The 17,162-nt window shown below is 46.5% G+C and overlaps 1 protein-coding gene and 1 long non-coding RNA gene across 2 annotated transcripts; both read left to right on the top strand.

Annotated features, from left to right (window-relative positions):
- Window positions 1-662: 662 nt before the first annotated feature.
- On the top strand, window positions 663-1,536 carry LOC140217204 (uncharacterized). The gene is made up of 3 exons (XR_011893734.1): window positions 663-1,051; window positions 1,135-1,383; window positions 1,479-1,536. It is a non-coding gene; the product is annotated as an uncharacterized lncRNA (long non-coding RNA).
- Window positions 1,537-1,564: 28 nt separating this feature from the next.
- LOC140217287 (uncharacterized) lies at window positions 1,565-16,905 on the top strand. The gene is made up of 3 exons (XM_072287704.1): window positions 1,565-1,705; window positions 1,925-2,032; window positions 16,258-16,905. The coding sequence occupies exons 1-3, from the start codon at window positions 1,565-1,567 to the stop codon at window positions 16,903-16,905; spliced, it is 897 nt and encodes a 298-aa protein (XP_072143805.1).
- The last annotated feature ends 257 nt before the right edge of the window (window positions 16,906-17,162 follow it).

Genomic DNA, 17,162 nt, shown 5'->3' with positions numbered 1-17,162 from the left:
ATCAACAGAGATGGAGTGCACAGCGCCAGATCAAGACAGCTCATAGCTCCTGTGCTTGGGGAGCAGTAGGTTGGCGCACCAGTGTTTAAAAGGCATATTTCGTTAGTCAAGATAAAATCTTCAAGCGTTTGTCCCCTGGTGTCAGTTGTTTTGCTACCCCCTAATATGTTATGAGCGTTAAAATCACCTGCTATTAAAAGAGGTTTGGGTAGCTGGTTTAAAACTAACTCCAGATCTCCTACAGTAAAATGGGAATGTGGTGGAATGTACATTGAACAAATGGTAATGGTTTTGTGTGCTAAAACCGTGACAGCAATGGCTTCCAAGTGAGTATTAATGGTAACTTCTCTAGCTGCAATGCCGTTCCGTAGAACTATAGCTACGCCACCAGAAAGCCGGTTCGCCTGAGTACGATCGCGCCGTACAACATTGAATCCTTTTAAAATGTTTTTGTGCTTTTCCCCTAAGTTGGTTTCTTGTAAGCACAAGGCCACAGGAGAGAAGCTACTTAACAAGTCTTTGATGTCACCTAAGTTGTGTAAAAGGCCTCTACAATTCCAATGGATAATGAAAGCCATATTGAAACTGAAAGGTCAGAAATGGCACTACGGAAAAGTAAGAGGTGGGATTATAGGTGACAAGGATTAAAAAGGCTAATACAAATGAGCGATAACCCTTAGGTTATCGCCTTCTTATTTTGAGTTGTTATTGGGATTTTGTCCCTCTTACCGCGCTCGAGGGAGCGCTTGTCCTTCGGTGTCGAGGACACCGGAGTTTTTGTGTCGACCTCCATCGCTCTCTCTGAGGCGCTGGAGGACCGAGAGTTAGGCGCCGAGACACGTGCCTCGGGCCTTGGGGTTCGTTTGATTTTAGGGCCCTGCGGGGCTGGTGTCTGCAGGGCCGTCGAAGAGGGTGGAGCAGTACTGACTGCTTCCACCACGGGGGCGGGAGGAGTCACTGCGGCACCACTGCGCGTGGGCTCGGAGGACTCCGGAGGCCTCTGTGACGCTGCCCCCGCCTGCGTCACTTCGGCATAACTTCTTCGGGGAAGGTACGACAGTCTTTTTCTGGCTTCGAAGAACGAGATTTTTTCTTTAACAGTTAGTGCAATGACTTCTTTTTTCTTTTTTCCAGCAAGGGCAGGACCGCGAATAAGCTGGGTGATCTCCCTTGCAGTTAACACAATGTGGCGAAGAAGTGCAATTCTCAGATTGGTGTTCGTTGGAGCTGCATTTAGCACAAGTTGCTTGTCCTCGGCATGCATGTGAAGCATGTCCAAATCTTTGGCACTTAAAACACCGTCTGGGATTCGGGATATACGGTCTCACATTGACTTTGACATAACCTGCATCGAGTGAAGTAGGCATTACGCTTGTTCCGAAGGTGAGTATAACATGTTTGGTGGGGATTTCTTGATCGTTTCTTCGGATTACTATTCTTTGTACTTTGGTGACATTTTGTTCCTGAAAACCTTCCAGGAGTTCCTCGTCGCTTAAACCAATGAAGTCTTCTTCAGATATTACTCCCCTGCTTGTATTGTGGGCAGCTTGGCAACAGCTACGGAATGCCGCCTAAATGCTGTTTCTTGCTTATGCAGTTTGCTAGTCTTTTCCTCGGAACCGTCGTCCCTGCTGCTGCCTTCACGCGGCTGACTGCACCATCACCGGTGCAATTGCACGTGGCTGAGATCGAGGAAGCTGCGCAGGTCTGCACTATCGCCGACGTGTGTTATGGGTGCGGGCCATCGATCCGCTCATCTCTGCCGCTAGACACCGCCCTCAACGTTGCCATTCCTGACAAACCAATCAGCTCAGCGACATCATCAGGCAGGGGTTTAAAAGCCCTGTGTGCGGTTCCCCTCATCAGTGGGCAGCTTGGCAACAGCTACGGAATGCCGCCTAAATGCTGTTTCTTGCTTATGCAGTTTGCCAGTCTTTTCCTCGGAACCGTCGTCCCTGCTGCTGCCTTCACGCGGCTGACTGCACCATCACCGGTGCAATTGCACGTGGCTGAGATCGAGGAAGCTGCGCAGGTCTGCACTATCGCCGACGTGTGTCATGGGTGCGGGCCATCGATCCGCTCATCTCTGCCGCTAGACACCGCCCTCAACGTTGCCATTCCTGACAAACCAATCAGCTCAGCGACATCATCAGGCAGAGGTTTAAAAGCCCTGTGTGCGGTTCCCCTCATCAGTGGGCAGCTTGGCAACAGCTACGGAATGCCGCCTAAATGCTGTTTCTTGCTTATGCAGGTATGTTACCGCAAAAATGCTCATTGTTTAAAGTCCGACGATCGTTTTTTGCTGTTGCTGTGCTGCCCACAGCCACTTTTTTTTCATGATGTATGCTCTGTTATGTTGACGGCCCTCAACCGCCTTCTCTTGAGTGGTGATATCGAGCTTAACCCTGGACCTACTACGGGAACCCGGTCGACTAAATCTACTAAAAAGGGTCGCGCTTCTTTGGGCCATTCAAGCCGCTCTACTAATTCGCCGAGGGCTTCTAATCCTACTGGAGAGCCGGTGGTTGAGGAAGCATTGTCGAACTCCGATAATCCTGTGCTTGTACAACTTTTGACTGAAATATTGACTAACAATAAGAACATGGCTCGCGACATTGCAGAGATAAAAAGTTCTGTTGGTATGCGCTTCGAGGCACTTGAATTGCGCATTTCCGCTGTTGAAAAGGCATTGGCCACCCCTGCTTCACGGCCTGAAAATGGTCAATTACATAACGAAATAAGTGCACTGAAGCGTTCAGTCTCTGAGTTGACTGGAAAGAATGAAGATCTAGAAAATCGGTCTAGGCGGAACAACATTATTTTACATGGCTTATTAGAAACTGTTGATGAAACTCACGATTCCCTTCTTTCTAAAATATCTGAATTATTTCAACAGAGTCTTGGTATTCAATGTCCTCGCATCGAACGCCTCCATCGTTTGGGAAGAGCTCGTGAAAACCATCCACGCCCGGTAATATTGAAAATGCTTGATTTTAATGACAAGCTTACTTTGCTGAAGAATGGTTTTAAGCTTACCGATTCCGGACTTAGGCTTTCTGATGACTTTTCACCCAGAGTTCGTGGAATTCGGAAGAAACTATGGGAGGCGTCCAGTCAGCATCGCAACAATGGGTCTTCTGTTAAGATTAGGTTTGACCATATTTTCATTCACAACATTCGGTATAACTGGTGCGATTCCACCAACTCCCTTGTAAAAATCTCTAATCGTCGCAACTTTTCTAAGACAACAGGTCCCGCATCACAGTCAGCAACAGCTTGAACTTCTACAGCCCAAAGAGACCTTACCATTATGAACATCAACGCTAGAAGTATAGCTAATAAATTTCCCCTTTTTCTTGCGCTTGTTTTGTCCTATTCACCTGACATTATTGGTATCACCGAAACTTGGTTACATGCGGGTATTCATGACTCGGAGTTTACACCACCAGGTTACGTCACCGTGCGAAATGATCGTCATAATCAAAGAGGTGGTGGAGTTGCATTGCTTTTTCGCTCTGATTTCAAATTCAAAGTCCTCTTCTCTCCGCTAGACATAGAATCAGTCTGCTGCAGACTTTACTACGGTAAACAATTCTTAAACGTATGCGTTTTCTATCGTCCCCCTAATAGTTCGTTGGAAACTCTTGACAACCTGGACCAACTTTTACTGCAAGAGAATTTAGTTTCCTCAAATTTCGTCTTACTGGGTGATTTTAATGCTCCCGGAATCGACTGGACGTCTATCTCATTTTTTGATCATGGTAATGCATTAAACAGGAAATTTGTTGAATTATCGTTATCTCTTGGCTTAAAGCAGGTCGTTCACAGTCCCACACGTGGTGACGCAGTACTGGATTTGATATTTCTCGGCACTGATTTTGCCAAGACGGGTTACAAGTACGAAATAATTGATGGTATCTCGGATCACATTGCTGTTTTTCTATCTGTAAACCGGCCAATCCATAACCAAAGTTTTACGCTGTCCACGTTTCGAGACTTTTCCAGAGCTGATGACGTCCGTATCACGGATGAACTATCCAATAATTTCGACGCATTTTTGGCACTTGGACTATCTAGTGACGTTGATGCGCTCGTGGCGTGTTTTGAAAGCATAGTAAAATCATGTATATATCGATTCGTTCCTTTGAAAACTAAGAAAAAAACATTAACCTTCCCTGGATGAACCGAGAACTGCTGCACTTATCGCGACGTGCTGGTAGACTTCGCACTAAACGCTCGAATAATCCTGAGGCATGCGTTTTGTACGCTCAGGTAAAAAATGAACTCCAGAAAAAAACCACCTCGGCCAAAAATTTCTTCTATCATGTTCAGTTGCCGAAACTGCTCAAGTCTAACCCCCGTAAATTCTGGTCTTTCATATCTCCTGGCTCTTCTTCTTCCACATCTTTTAAAATCAACAACAGTGTTGTTAACGATCCATTAGAGATTTCAGAAGCGTTTAATACATATTTTCAGTCAGTATTCGCCTCGGATGATTCCAGTCGTTCAACATTTGCAACTAACGATTCATATGCAATTGATGATATCAACATTAGCCTAGAAGGTGTTTTGAATCTCATACTAAACTTAGATACTAAAAAGCCAGCCGGCCCTGACGGAATTCCGAATTCCTTTTTAGTACGATTCTCGCAATGGACATCTAAATATCTGTTTATTATATGTCAGAAGTCCCTTAATAGTGGCGTTGTGCCTTCTTCCTGGAAAAGAGCTAAAGTACTACCTTTATATAAATCTGGTGACAGGCAGCTTTTATCTAACTATAGGCCCATTTCTTTAACTGCAACCTCATGTAAAATACTAGAACACATAATCTATAAGCATATAATACTGTTCCTTGAAAATAATAACCTATTGAACAGCTTTCAGCACGGCTTCAGGCGCGGTTTTAGTACTGTAACACAACTTACGGAGTTCACTCATGACCTTTCCCATTACATCGACTTAGGTAATCAGATTGACACCACTTTCATTGACTTTAGCAAAGCTTTTGACACTGTACTACATTCTAAATTGCTTTTGAAACTCCATAATATTCTAAATAACCCTCAGTTAGTGTCTTGGATTTCCAGTTTCCTTTCTTTGCGTTCCCAATTCGTGTGCTATGATTCTGCAGATTCGTCGGTAGTCGATGTCACCTCAGGAGTCCCACAGGGATCCGTACTTGGCCCTCTACTATTCTTATTGTTCATTAACGACCTTCCAGACCATGTTACTTCTAAAATACGCCTCTATGCAGATGATTGTGTTATGTACAGCCCAGTTGACTCACTCGCTGATCATCAGCGCCTTAAAGATTCCTTTGTTTCATTTTGTGACTGGTGTGCGACTTGGAAAATGAGCATAAATTTTGATAAAACTGTTCTAATGTCTTTTACTCACAGACACATGCCCGTATGTTATGATTATATATGCAACGGTGTACCACTAACACGAGTTTTTCAATACAAATATTTAGGCGTCATTTTTACACCCACCTTGTCTTGGTCTAAACATATAGATTACATTTGTAGTAAAGCGTTAAAAAAACTTGGTTACATCCGCCGGACGTTGTCTCCTGCTCCGAGGGACACTAAATTAGTAGCATATAAAACACTGATTCGCCCAATTTTAGAATATGCTTCTTCCGTATGGAGCCCATATAAACAATGTGAAATTAATTGTATTGAGTCTGTCCAGAGGAAGGCTATTCGTTTTGTTTACCGTCGCTTCGACCGAGACTTTTCACCGTCAGCTGCTCTTACGGAATTAAGCCTCCAGTTTCTTTCTAGGCGGCGGCACATAGAATCTCTGAAGATTTTCTATTCTTATAAGAACTCTCTTTGTCACCTATCAGATCCCTCCCTTTTAATGCCTGCTTGCCCGACTTCAACTAGAGCTTATCACGCCTCTAATATCAGACCACTCCATCCACGCACTAACACTTTCAAATACAGTTTTTTTCCCCGCATGATTGAACAGTGGAATTTGTTACCTGCCGAAGTTCGTTTGTTACCGATTTCTCAATTTTTAAATGCTATTGCTGATGTATAGTTCCTTCAGATTTTTATATTTCGTTTGTTACCCTTTCTCAATTTTAAAATGCTATTGCTGATGTATAGTTCCTTCACATCTTTATATTTCTATGTTCTTGTTTCTCCATATCATAATCAGTTTTCTTCACATGTAAACCCACTCCTGCCATAGCCCTAACGGGCTGCAGTATGTATAAATAAATAAAATAAATAAATAAATAAAGTGTTCTGTGGGCTGAAACAGTAACTGTCGCGTCGCCAATACTGGTAAGTTCAGAGATCTTATCTGCTTGATCTTTGTTATTCAGTTCTAGGAGGAGGTCCCCGCTAGACATTTTGGATGCTTTGTATGTTGGTCCGATTTTGTCTTTCAGACACTTCGCTACCAGGAAAGGAGAGAGTTTCCTTACCGGAGTGTTGCTTTCACTATGCACTACATAGTACTTTGGAAATGTTGGGGCGTTGCTTTGAAAGGAAAATTGAAATGGTACTTCGGTGCGGCATCTCTTCAGACGCCGATCATAAACAACAGAGGCTTGCGCTGCCATAGGAAAATGTGTATGTTCGGCAACAGCGCCGACCGCCCACCACGGAGCCCAACGAGGGGACGCGGCACAGCTTGTGTACAAGCCTGCACGACGCCAGCCGTACGCCATCACTATAACCCAATATGGTGTACCCAAGGTAGGATATCCACACAAGGTTAACCCTTGCCGCCGTGGAGAAAGGAAGTAAATGGAAGAGAGAAGAAGACAGGAAAGATGTAAAGTAAGAGATAAAGACGAAGGTTTGAGAAGAGAGAGACAGGAAAAGGCGACTACCGATTTCCCCCGGGTGGGTCAGTCTGGGGGTGCCGTCTACGTGAAGCAGAGGCCAAAGAGGCGTGTTGCCTCCGCCGGGGGGCCTTAAAGGTCCAAACACCCGGCATCGGCTCAACTCCCAGGATCCCCCTTTCCCCGGACACGGCTAAGCCGCGCACGGCTACACGCGGGAGGGTCCAACCCTCGTGTGCTCGGGTCCGTGGTGTCGCAACACACCAAACGCCTGCTTGCGCAGACGCCCCTGCGGGGACACTAGCTCTATATACAGTACGCAGACACTGAGCAGGTGCTAGTCAATCATGGCACCTGTTAGCTAGATCGCACTCTCCAGGATCAGTATTCACCACGGCTGTACCTTGAGCAGAGTGGCTCAGATATAGGATTGTGGACTGCCAATCCTTTAGTCGTAAGTTCGAATCCTCGCAGCACAATGAGAACTTTCTTTATTTGCAATATTCTAAGAAAAAAATTGAGAATTCCAGTGACAACACCAGTAGACATCAGAACAACCAGAGGAGTGAGCCCATAGCAGCTATCGCTGTACAAAAGAAGACTGGCACAAGTACAAGAATTGAGACGGGCACACTACATGCCTTTGTTCTGGTAGTGGTCCACTGCTTTAGTGCTACAATTAATGATCTCAAATAAGTTCAGTGAGCAAGAATTTAGCCCAGAAAAAATGTTACGCTTAACAGCTGTATCTAGTTGGAAATTTTGCCTATGCAGTTTTATATAAACCTGTCCACACTTACCGTGCCACTTACGAGTGGCATCCTAAAGAAAATGAGCTTTTGATATTGCTTTGAAGAAAATTCATGTTTCAGCCTAGCAGTATATACACATTACACATACTTGCATTTGGTATACCTTATCATCAACTGTTGTCACCTTACCTCATCAGCGAACCACTCCTGCAATCAAGTGTGCTGGTCCGGGTTTTACCTGTATTTCCACCTGTGCAGTTGGTAAAAGTCTTTGGCTGTTTACTGTAACTTCATATTTCAAACATTCGGTTGCAGAAGAGGCTTTGGCAACACTGGCAACCCTAATGCCTGGGCAGGCTTCACGAAATGCCACCAGTACCGCCTCGTTGCAAACTGTGCTAAACATCCGTCTTGGTTAGACGGTGACTAAGAACCCATATATCTTTCCACCGAAGCAGCTGGATTGGTGACGCTTTGATGCAGAAAGAGGCTATTGTCTCACATGTGAACCTTGGGCCAGAAACCGTTCTGGCATAGGTGGTCTTGTCTTTCCCAGATGGTGGTTCAGCCTCGTGAGACACATTCCTTCAGTGAATTTGCACGCTGTCACTGAGTGATACTGATTGAAGGTTGGCTATGGTGTGAGGTTTCTTGGCTGGTTTCGGTACTGGCATCATGACCAAGTGTTTCCACTCTGTAGGGAATTCCAATATTCCAGATTTCATTGATTACAAGCAATAGTGCTTGCTTTCTCGTTTCGGCAAGATTCCTCAACATCTGCAAAATTACTCCCATTTTTTCCCCGTGCGCTTTAAGTGTTGACATGCTCGAAAGCAACAACAGGTTCTGCCATCGTAAAGAGGCGTTCCATTCCTTCCTTGGCAAGTGGTCATTAAGGTGCGTACAACTCTGGTTATGGTCAGTCACTGTGAGGTGGTCGGGGAAAGCATCTGCAGCTTGTTCCTCAAATTTCTCAGATATTCACTGAAGATTAAGCAACGTGTTTTGAATAGTATTACAGTATTTGGTTCATCCTGTTATAGCCGAGAATGTGTCACAGCTTACTGAGACGCATTCAAATTACGCGCAGCAGTCCATCCACTGGTCTGGAAAGTATTTAGCATGACATCTTAGCTGCCCAGTCTTGTGCAGAACATTGATCGGGGTTTGTTGCGTGCAGCCACAATTCAAGTATCCAGTATGCAGCTTGGCTTGCTCACCCTAAGTTGCAGCAGTTCCTTGTCAGGGCTGGATGTTGCCCCAGTAAGCTCTAGTTTGCATGTCGCTCTTTGCACTGTGTAAGGAATGCATGTTCTAGCGATATTTCAATACCTTCACATTCTGCGGACTGAAGTGCATCATGGAAATGCTCCTAGCCTGAAACCCTGATTTTGTGAATGTGGCACATATTCACCCCTATATCAATGTTATCTCGGGTAATGGTCGCTGCCTTTTGGGGCAGAGTCGCACTGACACCCTGGATGAAGGTCCCATTTGCCCATGCTAGGTAAGTATACTGCCCTTCTGGTTTGAATGGAGGGTGTGGCAGTTGGGATAGTTGGTGTCATTTGTTAATTTGAGGTCTGTAGTGTCTGCTTCGTCAAGGTGGCATCCTCTTGGTCATATGTCTTTGCATCCCCAATGTGGATAATGTGTATGGAGCTCACATTGACTGAGTATTCTGTGCAGGGGAAAGCGAATTAGCAGATGTCAAAGCCAAGTGAAGTCACCTCGGGTGCGGTGCCTGCTTTAGGGGCAGAGGTGGACCAATACCAAAATGGCTTCCTTTCACTGCCTTAGCCTGCAGCACACCACCACAACTTTCTGATAAGAGGTCCAGTATGGAATAAGGTTCAGTTATATGCGGAGCGTCTGTGGAAACAAAGATGACTGTTTGAGCCTGCCCAATCGGTGCCTTTCCTCGCCATGCCCGATGCTCTATAGCTACTTGGAGTTGGCCTTTGTACCCTTGTATGTCTGGTGCTGCGGCTCTGTTTTCCTGGAGCAGCAGAACGATGGGTTGGTCCTTTTGCCAAAACAGCTGACCTAATTTGGTCGCACTAACGCTCAAGCTGCAGTTTCTGCTGCATACGGTCTGTAGTACCGGCCATGTAGAACAATCAAGCGAGGCTAGCAGTGGAGTATAGTTGGGGTTGTGGATTTTGCAGTCTTTCAGAATAACAGAAAAAGATTCTTGAGCGAACATCACTATGATTATAAATGAGGATTCGGAGCAGATTGCCATACTGGTCCATGTACACTGCCATCATCTGTTATTGCTACCGATATTGCTGTTTAATGTGAGTAATGTGCTGTTGACTGAAGTTTTAACTAATTTGCCTTGTCCTATGAGGACCTGTTCAAGCTTGGCATACAAGAGTGATATGGCTTTCTGATTTCCTTATGCAGAGCCTGACTCGAGGGAGCACAGCCCTCTGTGGACGGTAGCTATTGACTGGTGCAGCCTCCTGTGGCTTCTTGCTGTGTTTCACTTTTTTGTGCAACTGAGGGAACAGACTTGCAGGATGTGGACCTACTACGAGAAATGCTACGCTTCAGGATGGCTGACTGCAGGTGCTGCCTGCTTTCCCTGCTTTCTCATCCTTCTGATGAGGCAGAAGGACCGTTGTTGGATTTGTCGACTTGTATTCCGACCAGTACCAACTGCAGTCCCCTCTAGAAACTGCAGACACATGCGACGTTTTTAGACGAAAAAGGGGGTAACCCAACGAGATGTCATCTGCAGAAGCAGGCTGAGCACAGGACCACTGTTTTAGTGTAGGAACACTCAGACATCCACCGGGAGCCCATGTGCCCAATAGGGAGCCATTCCGTTCAGCCTACCGGCGTTCAAACTGCCCACGTATCCTGGGACCTTCTAGGCCCGACCACGCTTGGTGCCGTTGCCACTCGGCAGCGGCTTTCTTAGAATTTCCTTTGATTGACTGGCCAAGCACCAAGGGCTCGGATTACACTCTACTCCTTGCCCATTTGCCTCCCATGGGTGCCGAACCCATAAAGCGGTGGCAGGGGAAAGCACATGCTAGAGTAGGACTTCTTCCCCTGCTGCTGCAGCCCCAGCTCCCCGTGTCAGCCGTGCGAGCATCCGAAGTCCCTCACACGTTGCTCGTAACGCACCTCTTGGAGGTGGGGAGAGCTCTTGTCTAGAGGCCGCAACTACGCCCAAGCTGCATTACATGAACACACAACCGTCCGCATCACTCAGGCACCTCTGGACCATGAATGGTTGTCGGAATGTCCCAGGATCGACTTACAAGAACCGACTTCCGTGCTGTGGCCTCCAGTAAGCTGGATTACAGGGATGCGCAACCGAACCCGACCCTAACAGTGCAGTGATTGAACTCTCACAAGGACGCAGTCTCATACCGAGGTCTCCAAGTAGTTGGATTACAGGGTCATACCAAAAACACCGGCAATTTCAATATGGACCTTGTTCACCCTGTGGGTCCTTTTACCCGGGTGAACATTGATGGTAACCTTCTTTGGATGTAAGCTGGTTGCACTTGAATTCATCCAACTTCATTCGTGTATGCATTGATCAACACTTTGCCCCGAGGCAATGGGTAACAGAAGCTCGCCACTAGCCTCCGTCATGGTCCAGCCATGGCATAGTACAATGCCACACCATTCAGCGTCATAAAGCGTCACAGGTCCACTTCTTCCCATGCTGCTCATCTTCAAGTGCAAGGAGGCATGCAGTGAGCAGTTTGCTGCTTGTCCAGCTGGTTAATTTGATCTAGTACATCTGCTAAAGTCACTCTCAGTTTCTTGACAGACTCATCATCATCATCATCATTTATTATCCCTTAAGGGCCCTGGATTGGGCATTGCATAAGGGGGGGGGGGGTAACAAGAGAAGTATTCACATGGTCATGTAATTATAAAGCGAAATAAAAAGGCAGACAGGCAAAGTAAACGTTATACATTGTTATGGAACCGTGGTTGAAGGCAAAGACGAAAAAAAAAAGACGAAAATAACACCCATGCAGTTGATCTCCGCATATGTTTGCAATTGAATAAAAAGGTTACAATACAATTCAATATAAAATTCAATTCAATACAACATTCAATTCAATACAGAATACAATTCAATACACATATATATACACACACAAGTCAAAGCAGAAAATGTGACATATATGTTATGTCCCATGTTAGGGAAGAGCCCCAAAGTGAAATACGCGTTGGATATATGAGAAAAGCAGGAAATGTTTACCGATTACGAGATTATTTGGCAAAGTGAGCCGATATTAGCTGCCTGAATTTTGAGTTGTCACGTTCATTGACTAATGGTTCTGGAATCGAGTTCCATTCTTCAATCGCCAATGGTAAGAAAGACTTATTAAATGTGTTTGTCGAACCAGTTATGCGTTGTACACTCATAGAATTGAAAAGACGACGTGATGTCCGTACAGGTGGCACTAAAAGGGAGGTTCTCAGGTCAGGGCGATTATAGTATAGATTTTGAAACAGGCATAGCCGTGAAATCTTCCTTCGATGAGCTAACGATTCAAGATTAATGGATGATTTAATGGCACTAATGCTAACCCGTCTATTATATTCGGAAACGATGAAGCGAGCCGCCCGATTCTGAATGCTTTCAAGTGATTCAATTAGATATTGCTGGTGAGGACTCCATATTGCGCTTGCATATTCAAGTTTCGGCCTAACGTACGCCTCATAGGCGAGTTTTCTGATATAACGGGGGGATAAAGAAAGGGCACGCTTAATGAAACCAAGGGTTTTGGATGTCTCTGCCACTAATTTCCTGATGTGTTCAGACCAGTTGAGTTTGTCGGTGATAACAACACCTAAGTATCGGTACGATTCAACACGTGATATGGCAGTGGAGTTTAACGAGTATGAAAAGTTAAAGGTGGAAAGCTTTCGAGATACTTGCATGCTCTTGCATTTGGATATGTTTAGATTCATCAGCCAGGTGGTGCACCAAGTTTCTATTATATCAAGGTCTTTCTGGAGGAGTCTCTGGTCAGAGGTGGTAGTTATGCGACGATAAAGAACGCAATCGTCAGCGAAAAGGCGAATTGTGGAGGAGATATTTGCAGGAAGGTCGTTGATAAAGACTAAAAATAAGAGTGGTCCAAGGACAGAGCCTTGGGGTACGCCTGAAATGACTTTGGAGGTTTTGGAGCGGTGGTTGCCGATAACAGTAAACTGGGTGCGGTCAGAAAGGAAACTAGAAATCTATGATAATATTAAGGGATCTAGAGACAGAGAGGAGAGTTTAGCCATAAGACGTTGATGTGGAACGCGGTCAAAGGCCTTAGAGAAATCCAGGTAGATGATATCAGTTTGAAAAGATGAATCTAAGTTCAGGTGAAGGTCGGTAGTAAACTCGAAAAGCTGGGTATCGCACGAAAATCCAGAGCGAAATCCATGTTGTTTGGTAAAAAGGAAGGAGTTCCTGTCCAGGTGAGAGCAGACTTGTGAGTATATGATGTGTTCCAGCATTTTACAAGCAATACATGTTAATGAAATTGGTCGATAGTTTGATGGATCGGAGCGGTCACCAGCCTTGAAAACCGGGACAACCTTACTTAATGTGCAGTCATTTGGAATTGCTGAACTTGAAAGTGATTGACTAAAAATTATTTGTAATATCTGGCATGAAATATCTCTTGTACCTTTTAGTATCTTGGTAGTTATGTCATCCGGCCCGGGAGCGCTTGATGGCTTCAAGTTATCAGTGAGTTTAGCTATGCCTTCGACTGAAATGGAAATTGGAGGCATCTGGCTGAAATTATGACTGGGATAGCTGGGTACGTTTAGGACTGGTTCCCGAGTGAAAACTGAAGAAAAGTAAGTGTTCATGACATCTGCGCAGTGATCTGCGGCGACGTGCGAGCCATCTTGGTCGTGCAAGATTATATTTTGAGGCGAGTTTCGGTTTGGCAAGAGGATATTCCAGAACTTTTTAGGGTTATTTCGAATGATGTTATGCAAGTCTTTATGGAAAAATTTCTTTTTGGAATGCCTCAAAAGATTTGTATAACCCCGGAGGCATTCAAAGTACTTGTCCCATTTTGAAGCAGAGGCAGAATTTTTGGCAGCTCGGAAAAGTCGTTTTTTTTTTTCCTTAACAACCGTCGAAGGCCGTTAGAAAGCCAGTGCTTATCAGCATCTCCGCGAATACAGATCAGCGGGACATATGCTTCCATGAGTGAAAGTATTTTTTGCTTGTAAAGTAACCAGTTACTATTAACGGTTCGGTTGTGAGCAGTTTTACTAAAGTGATAAAGAAAAGCCTCCAGTTCAAGGTTAATTTGCGCATAGTCGGCTTTATTATAGTGGCGAATATATTTTAAAGATGGCTTGCGGGTGTAGAGGTCGCCACAGTTCATCCTCGTTTGTTAGGCTGCCACTAGAGTGACTCTACCCGCCACTAGAGTCACTGGAAAAAATTTCAGAGTACCGCATTCGTTTTCCCCGCGCCGCCGACGCGTTCATTGGCCCAACCGTACCATGTGACCTCTGGGGTGCCATATACCTTCCAAGCGCCGGGCGGGCCGGCTGAGTTAGAGCGCAGGCAGCGCAGGTTCCCTACGTTTTTTTTTTTTTTTTGCGTGCGTGCGTGTGCGTGTGTGCGTGTGTGTGTGTGTGTGTTTTGATTGTCGCGCTCGCATTTGACTGCAAGGAAATCATGCCTGGCTGCTGCGCCTTCGGGTGCAGCAACCGAACTGAGTCTGGAAAGACTTTTTTCTAGATTCCGACCGGGAAAAATGACCGAGAGCGTCGTTCTGCGTGGTTACACAGAATCGGCCGGGAGAACTTCAAGACTACAGAAAACACCCGCGTGTGCGAGGTACAAGTACACCTTGCTTGTGCTTTTCGGCACTGTTTTAGAAGATATTTAGGCGAAGTGCACGCGGTGTTAGCGATGCTACGAAAATAGGAGTTCATTGCAGGGATCGTTCGCATCTTGCACGCTTGACGCGGGTACAAGTGTACGCGTTTGTTGCTCAACACACGTGGTTATTCCGTGCTCGTGGCACGCGAAGGCACACTTGTCGCGCGAGAATTTCGCGTCCTCACGTGCACCAGGTACTCGCATTTCTCCGCGCACGTGAGCGCGCTCTCGCCTCGAGTCACTCGACCCATATGGCACTTGTTTTTCGCAGATCGTGACGATCGCAGTCAATAAAAACATGGTCAGTACGAGGCCCATGATACTTCCTTTCTTCCACTTATCCTTTGCTCATTTATACATACGCATTTCGAGCTTGAAACCAATGGCCAGGTGATATTCACGACACAGCTTGTAAGCCGAGCACATGCAATGAACTGAAGTCAGCATACATATTATGTTTTATGTTGAAATGCTACGGCGCATACCCAAATAATGTTGTTCTTCATGCATAACAAGAAATACAAAACAACAGAACACCCAGTAGCTTTAGTTTCACTCTGTCACTATGCATGTTACATAAGCCGCTCTAAAAGCACAACAAGTTCATACATCGCCTATGTAACTTAGAAAAAAAAGTGCTGCGTCACAAGCGGGCGTTCCTGCGTTTTTTTTTTTTTGTTACACAGGCAGCAAATCTTGGCAGTCTAAGAAAACAGTCATAAATAAGTTGAGAAGAGTAGCCGCTCATGAACGCACTAGACAGCCGCCTTCATAAATCACAATGTAGCAAACTCTCGCTTATTATCAGTGTACAGAAGTACATATACGTTGCTGTAATCACGCAAAAGGCTCATATTGGCCTTCCACAATATTTAGTGCGCAAAATGGTCATCGAAGTTGGTTTTTACGCCTGCTGTGCACAGATCGTCTTACGATCACGGCCAAACTCCGGTGCGCACGCGGAAGTCGCAGTGTGTCGTGCGTATACGGCGGACAAAGTCGCCCTGCAGAATCGAGAACGCGCGGTATCCGTTTACAAACTAAATTAGATGTATCCGATTTAGCTTGTGAAATTATACAATGAACGTACGTGCCTGTGACACTGTCAGCTGTTAGTTTCGTCCTGCTTGGAAAAATTCAATAGAAGCCGACGGCGGTCCACGATGTTCATGCCCAAAAGCACAACCTTGCCTCATTCTGGCTCGAAGTGACGAAATGTTTCCTTCGTAGCTCGCTCCGCGGAAGGAAAAAAAAACGCGTGCATAAGCTCCCCATAGCAGCGGTAAGCTGCTGCCCACAATCGTAGCACAGTTCCAGCAGTAAACACGATCGGCGTGCAAAACAGCCACCGGCTGCAATACTTCGCACAACATAACATTTTATTTTCGTTCTTAGCAACCATTATCTCCGGGCACAAAGTATTTGTACTTCAGTAAACACTCAACCCGATGCGTGACCGAATATCAAGCTCTTCCAACACGGCGGCCTTTCTGCGACGCAGTCGGCTTGGAAGGTATATGGCGGTGGCCGCTCAGTGTTGCCAGTCAAATCCCGACCTTTGCGGTACTCTGAAATTTTTTCCAGTGACTCTAGCTGCCACCAGAGTATGACGCCCCCTGTGACCTGTGTGTGTGTCTCTATATATGTTCGGGCCCAATGAAGAAGGGGCATTCCCTTTTCTTTTCGTCCAAGCAAGTGGCCGTACGTTTCGGTCCGTCCCTGCGTGCTCGTGCCCCACGCGGCACTAACCACGCGACATGGTGTCAGAAGTGGCCGGATAACGCCCCACTGCCTTAGCCCTCACCTCATAGGAAGGCACCAAGGTGTCCCTCGAGACCGGCGAGCCGCCGAAACTGTATGGCGTCAACTTCCAGCCGCCGGCACCGTTCGACTTCGCGAACCCGCCAACGTGGGCGAGAGGGCTCAGCCGCTACGAAGACTACGCAGCGGTCTCAGGCCTGACGCAAGCGTCGGAAGACACGCAGGTACGCTCGCTACTGTACTGCATGGGCCCGGAGGCCCACCCGCTTCTCGAGACTTTCTCGCTCGACGCCCAGTCGCTCGCTTCATACCAAGTCGTTGCCACCCGCTTCACTGAGCACTTCGTGCACCCGACAAACGAGCTTTACGAATCGTCGCGGTTCCACAGACGCGTTCAGCTGCCCGACGAAAGCGTCGACACGTACTACGCAGAACTGCGCAGGATGGTTAAGCGCTGTAACTATCCGTCTGCTGCTGTCGAGGAAAGGCTCGTACGCGACCGGTTCGTCGTCGGCCTCCGCGACTCCCGTCTCTCGGACCAGCTGTGCCGGAACGCGAAGTTGACACTACAGGATGCCTGGACACAAGCCCGTCAACCCGAAGACGCCGACAGGGAAAAGGCGTTGCCCCAGAACCGCAACGAGCACTCCCGTGAGCTTAACCTCGACGCCGCAAACGCTAAAGCCTGTTTCACATGATGCGATTTTCGTCGCACCGGAAGTGCGATTTCCGTCGTTTGCGATGAAAATCGCAGTCGCAGTGCCGACCCCCCGATTTTCGGCTGCGACCAACCGGTTGGTCACAGTCGCACCGTCGCACCGATCGCTGCGATTTTCCGTCGAAATTGCGCGGAGAGCTGTCAACGGAGCTATTTCGCCGGTTTGTTTTGGAAAATGGCGTCTCGTACGACAAGTGCAATGCGCGGAGACGTGGATCGTCGAATTCGGTACGTACG

The sequence above is a fragment of the Dermacentor andersoni genome, chromosome 4, assembly GCF_023375885.2.
Source record: "Dermacentor andersoni chromosome 4, qqDerAnde1_hic_scaffold, whole genome shotgun sequence".
NCBI classification, from domain to species: Eukaryota; Metazoa; Arthropoda; class Arachnida; order Ixodida; family Ixodidae; genus Dermacentor; species Dermacentor andersoni.
This window is presented reverse-complemented; position numbering and strand designations above follow the sequence as displayed.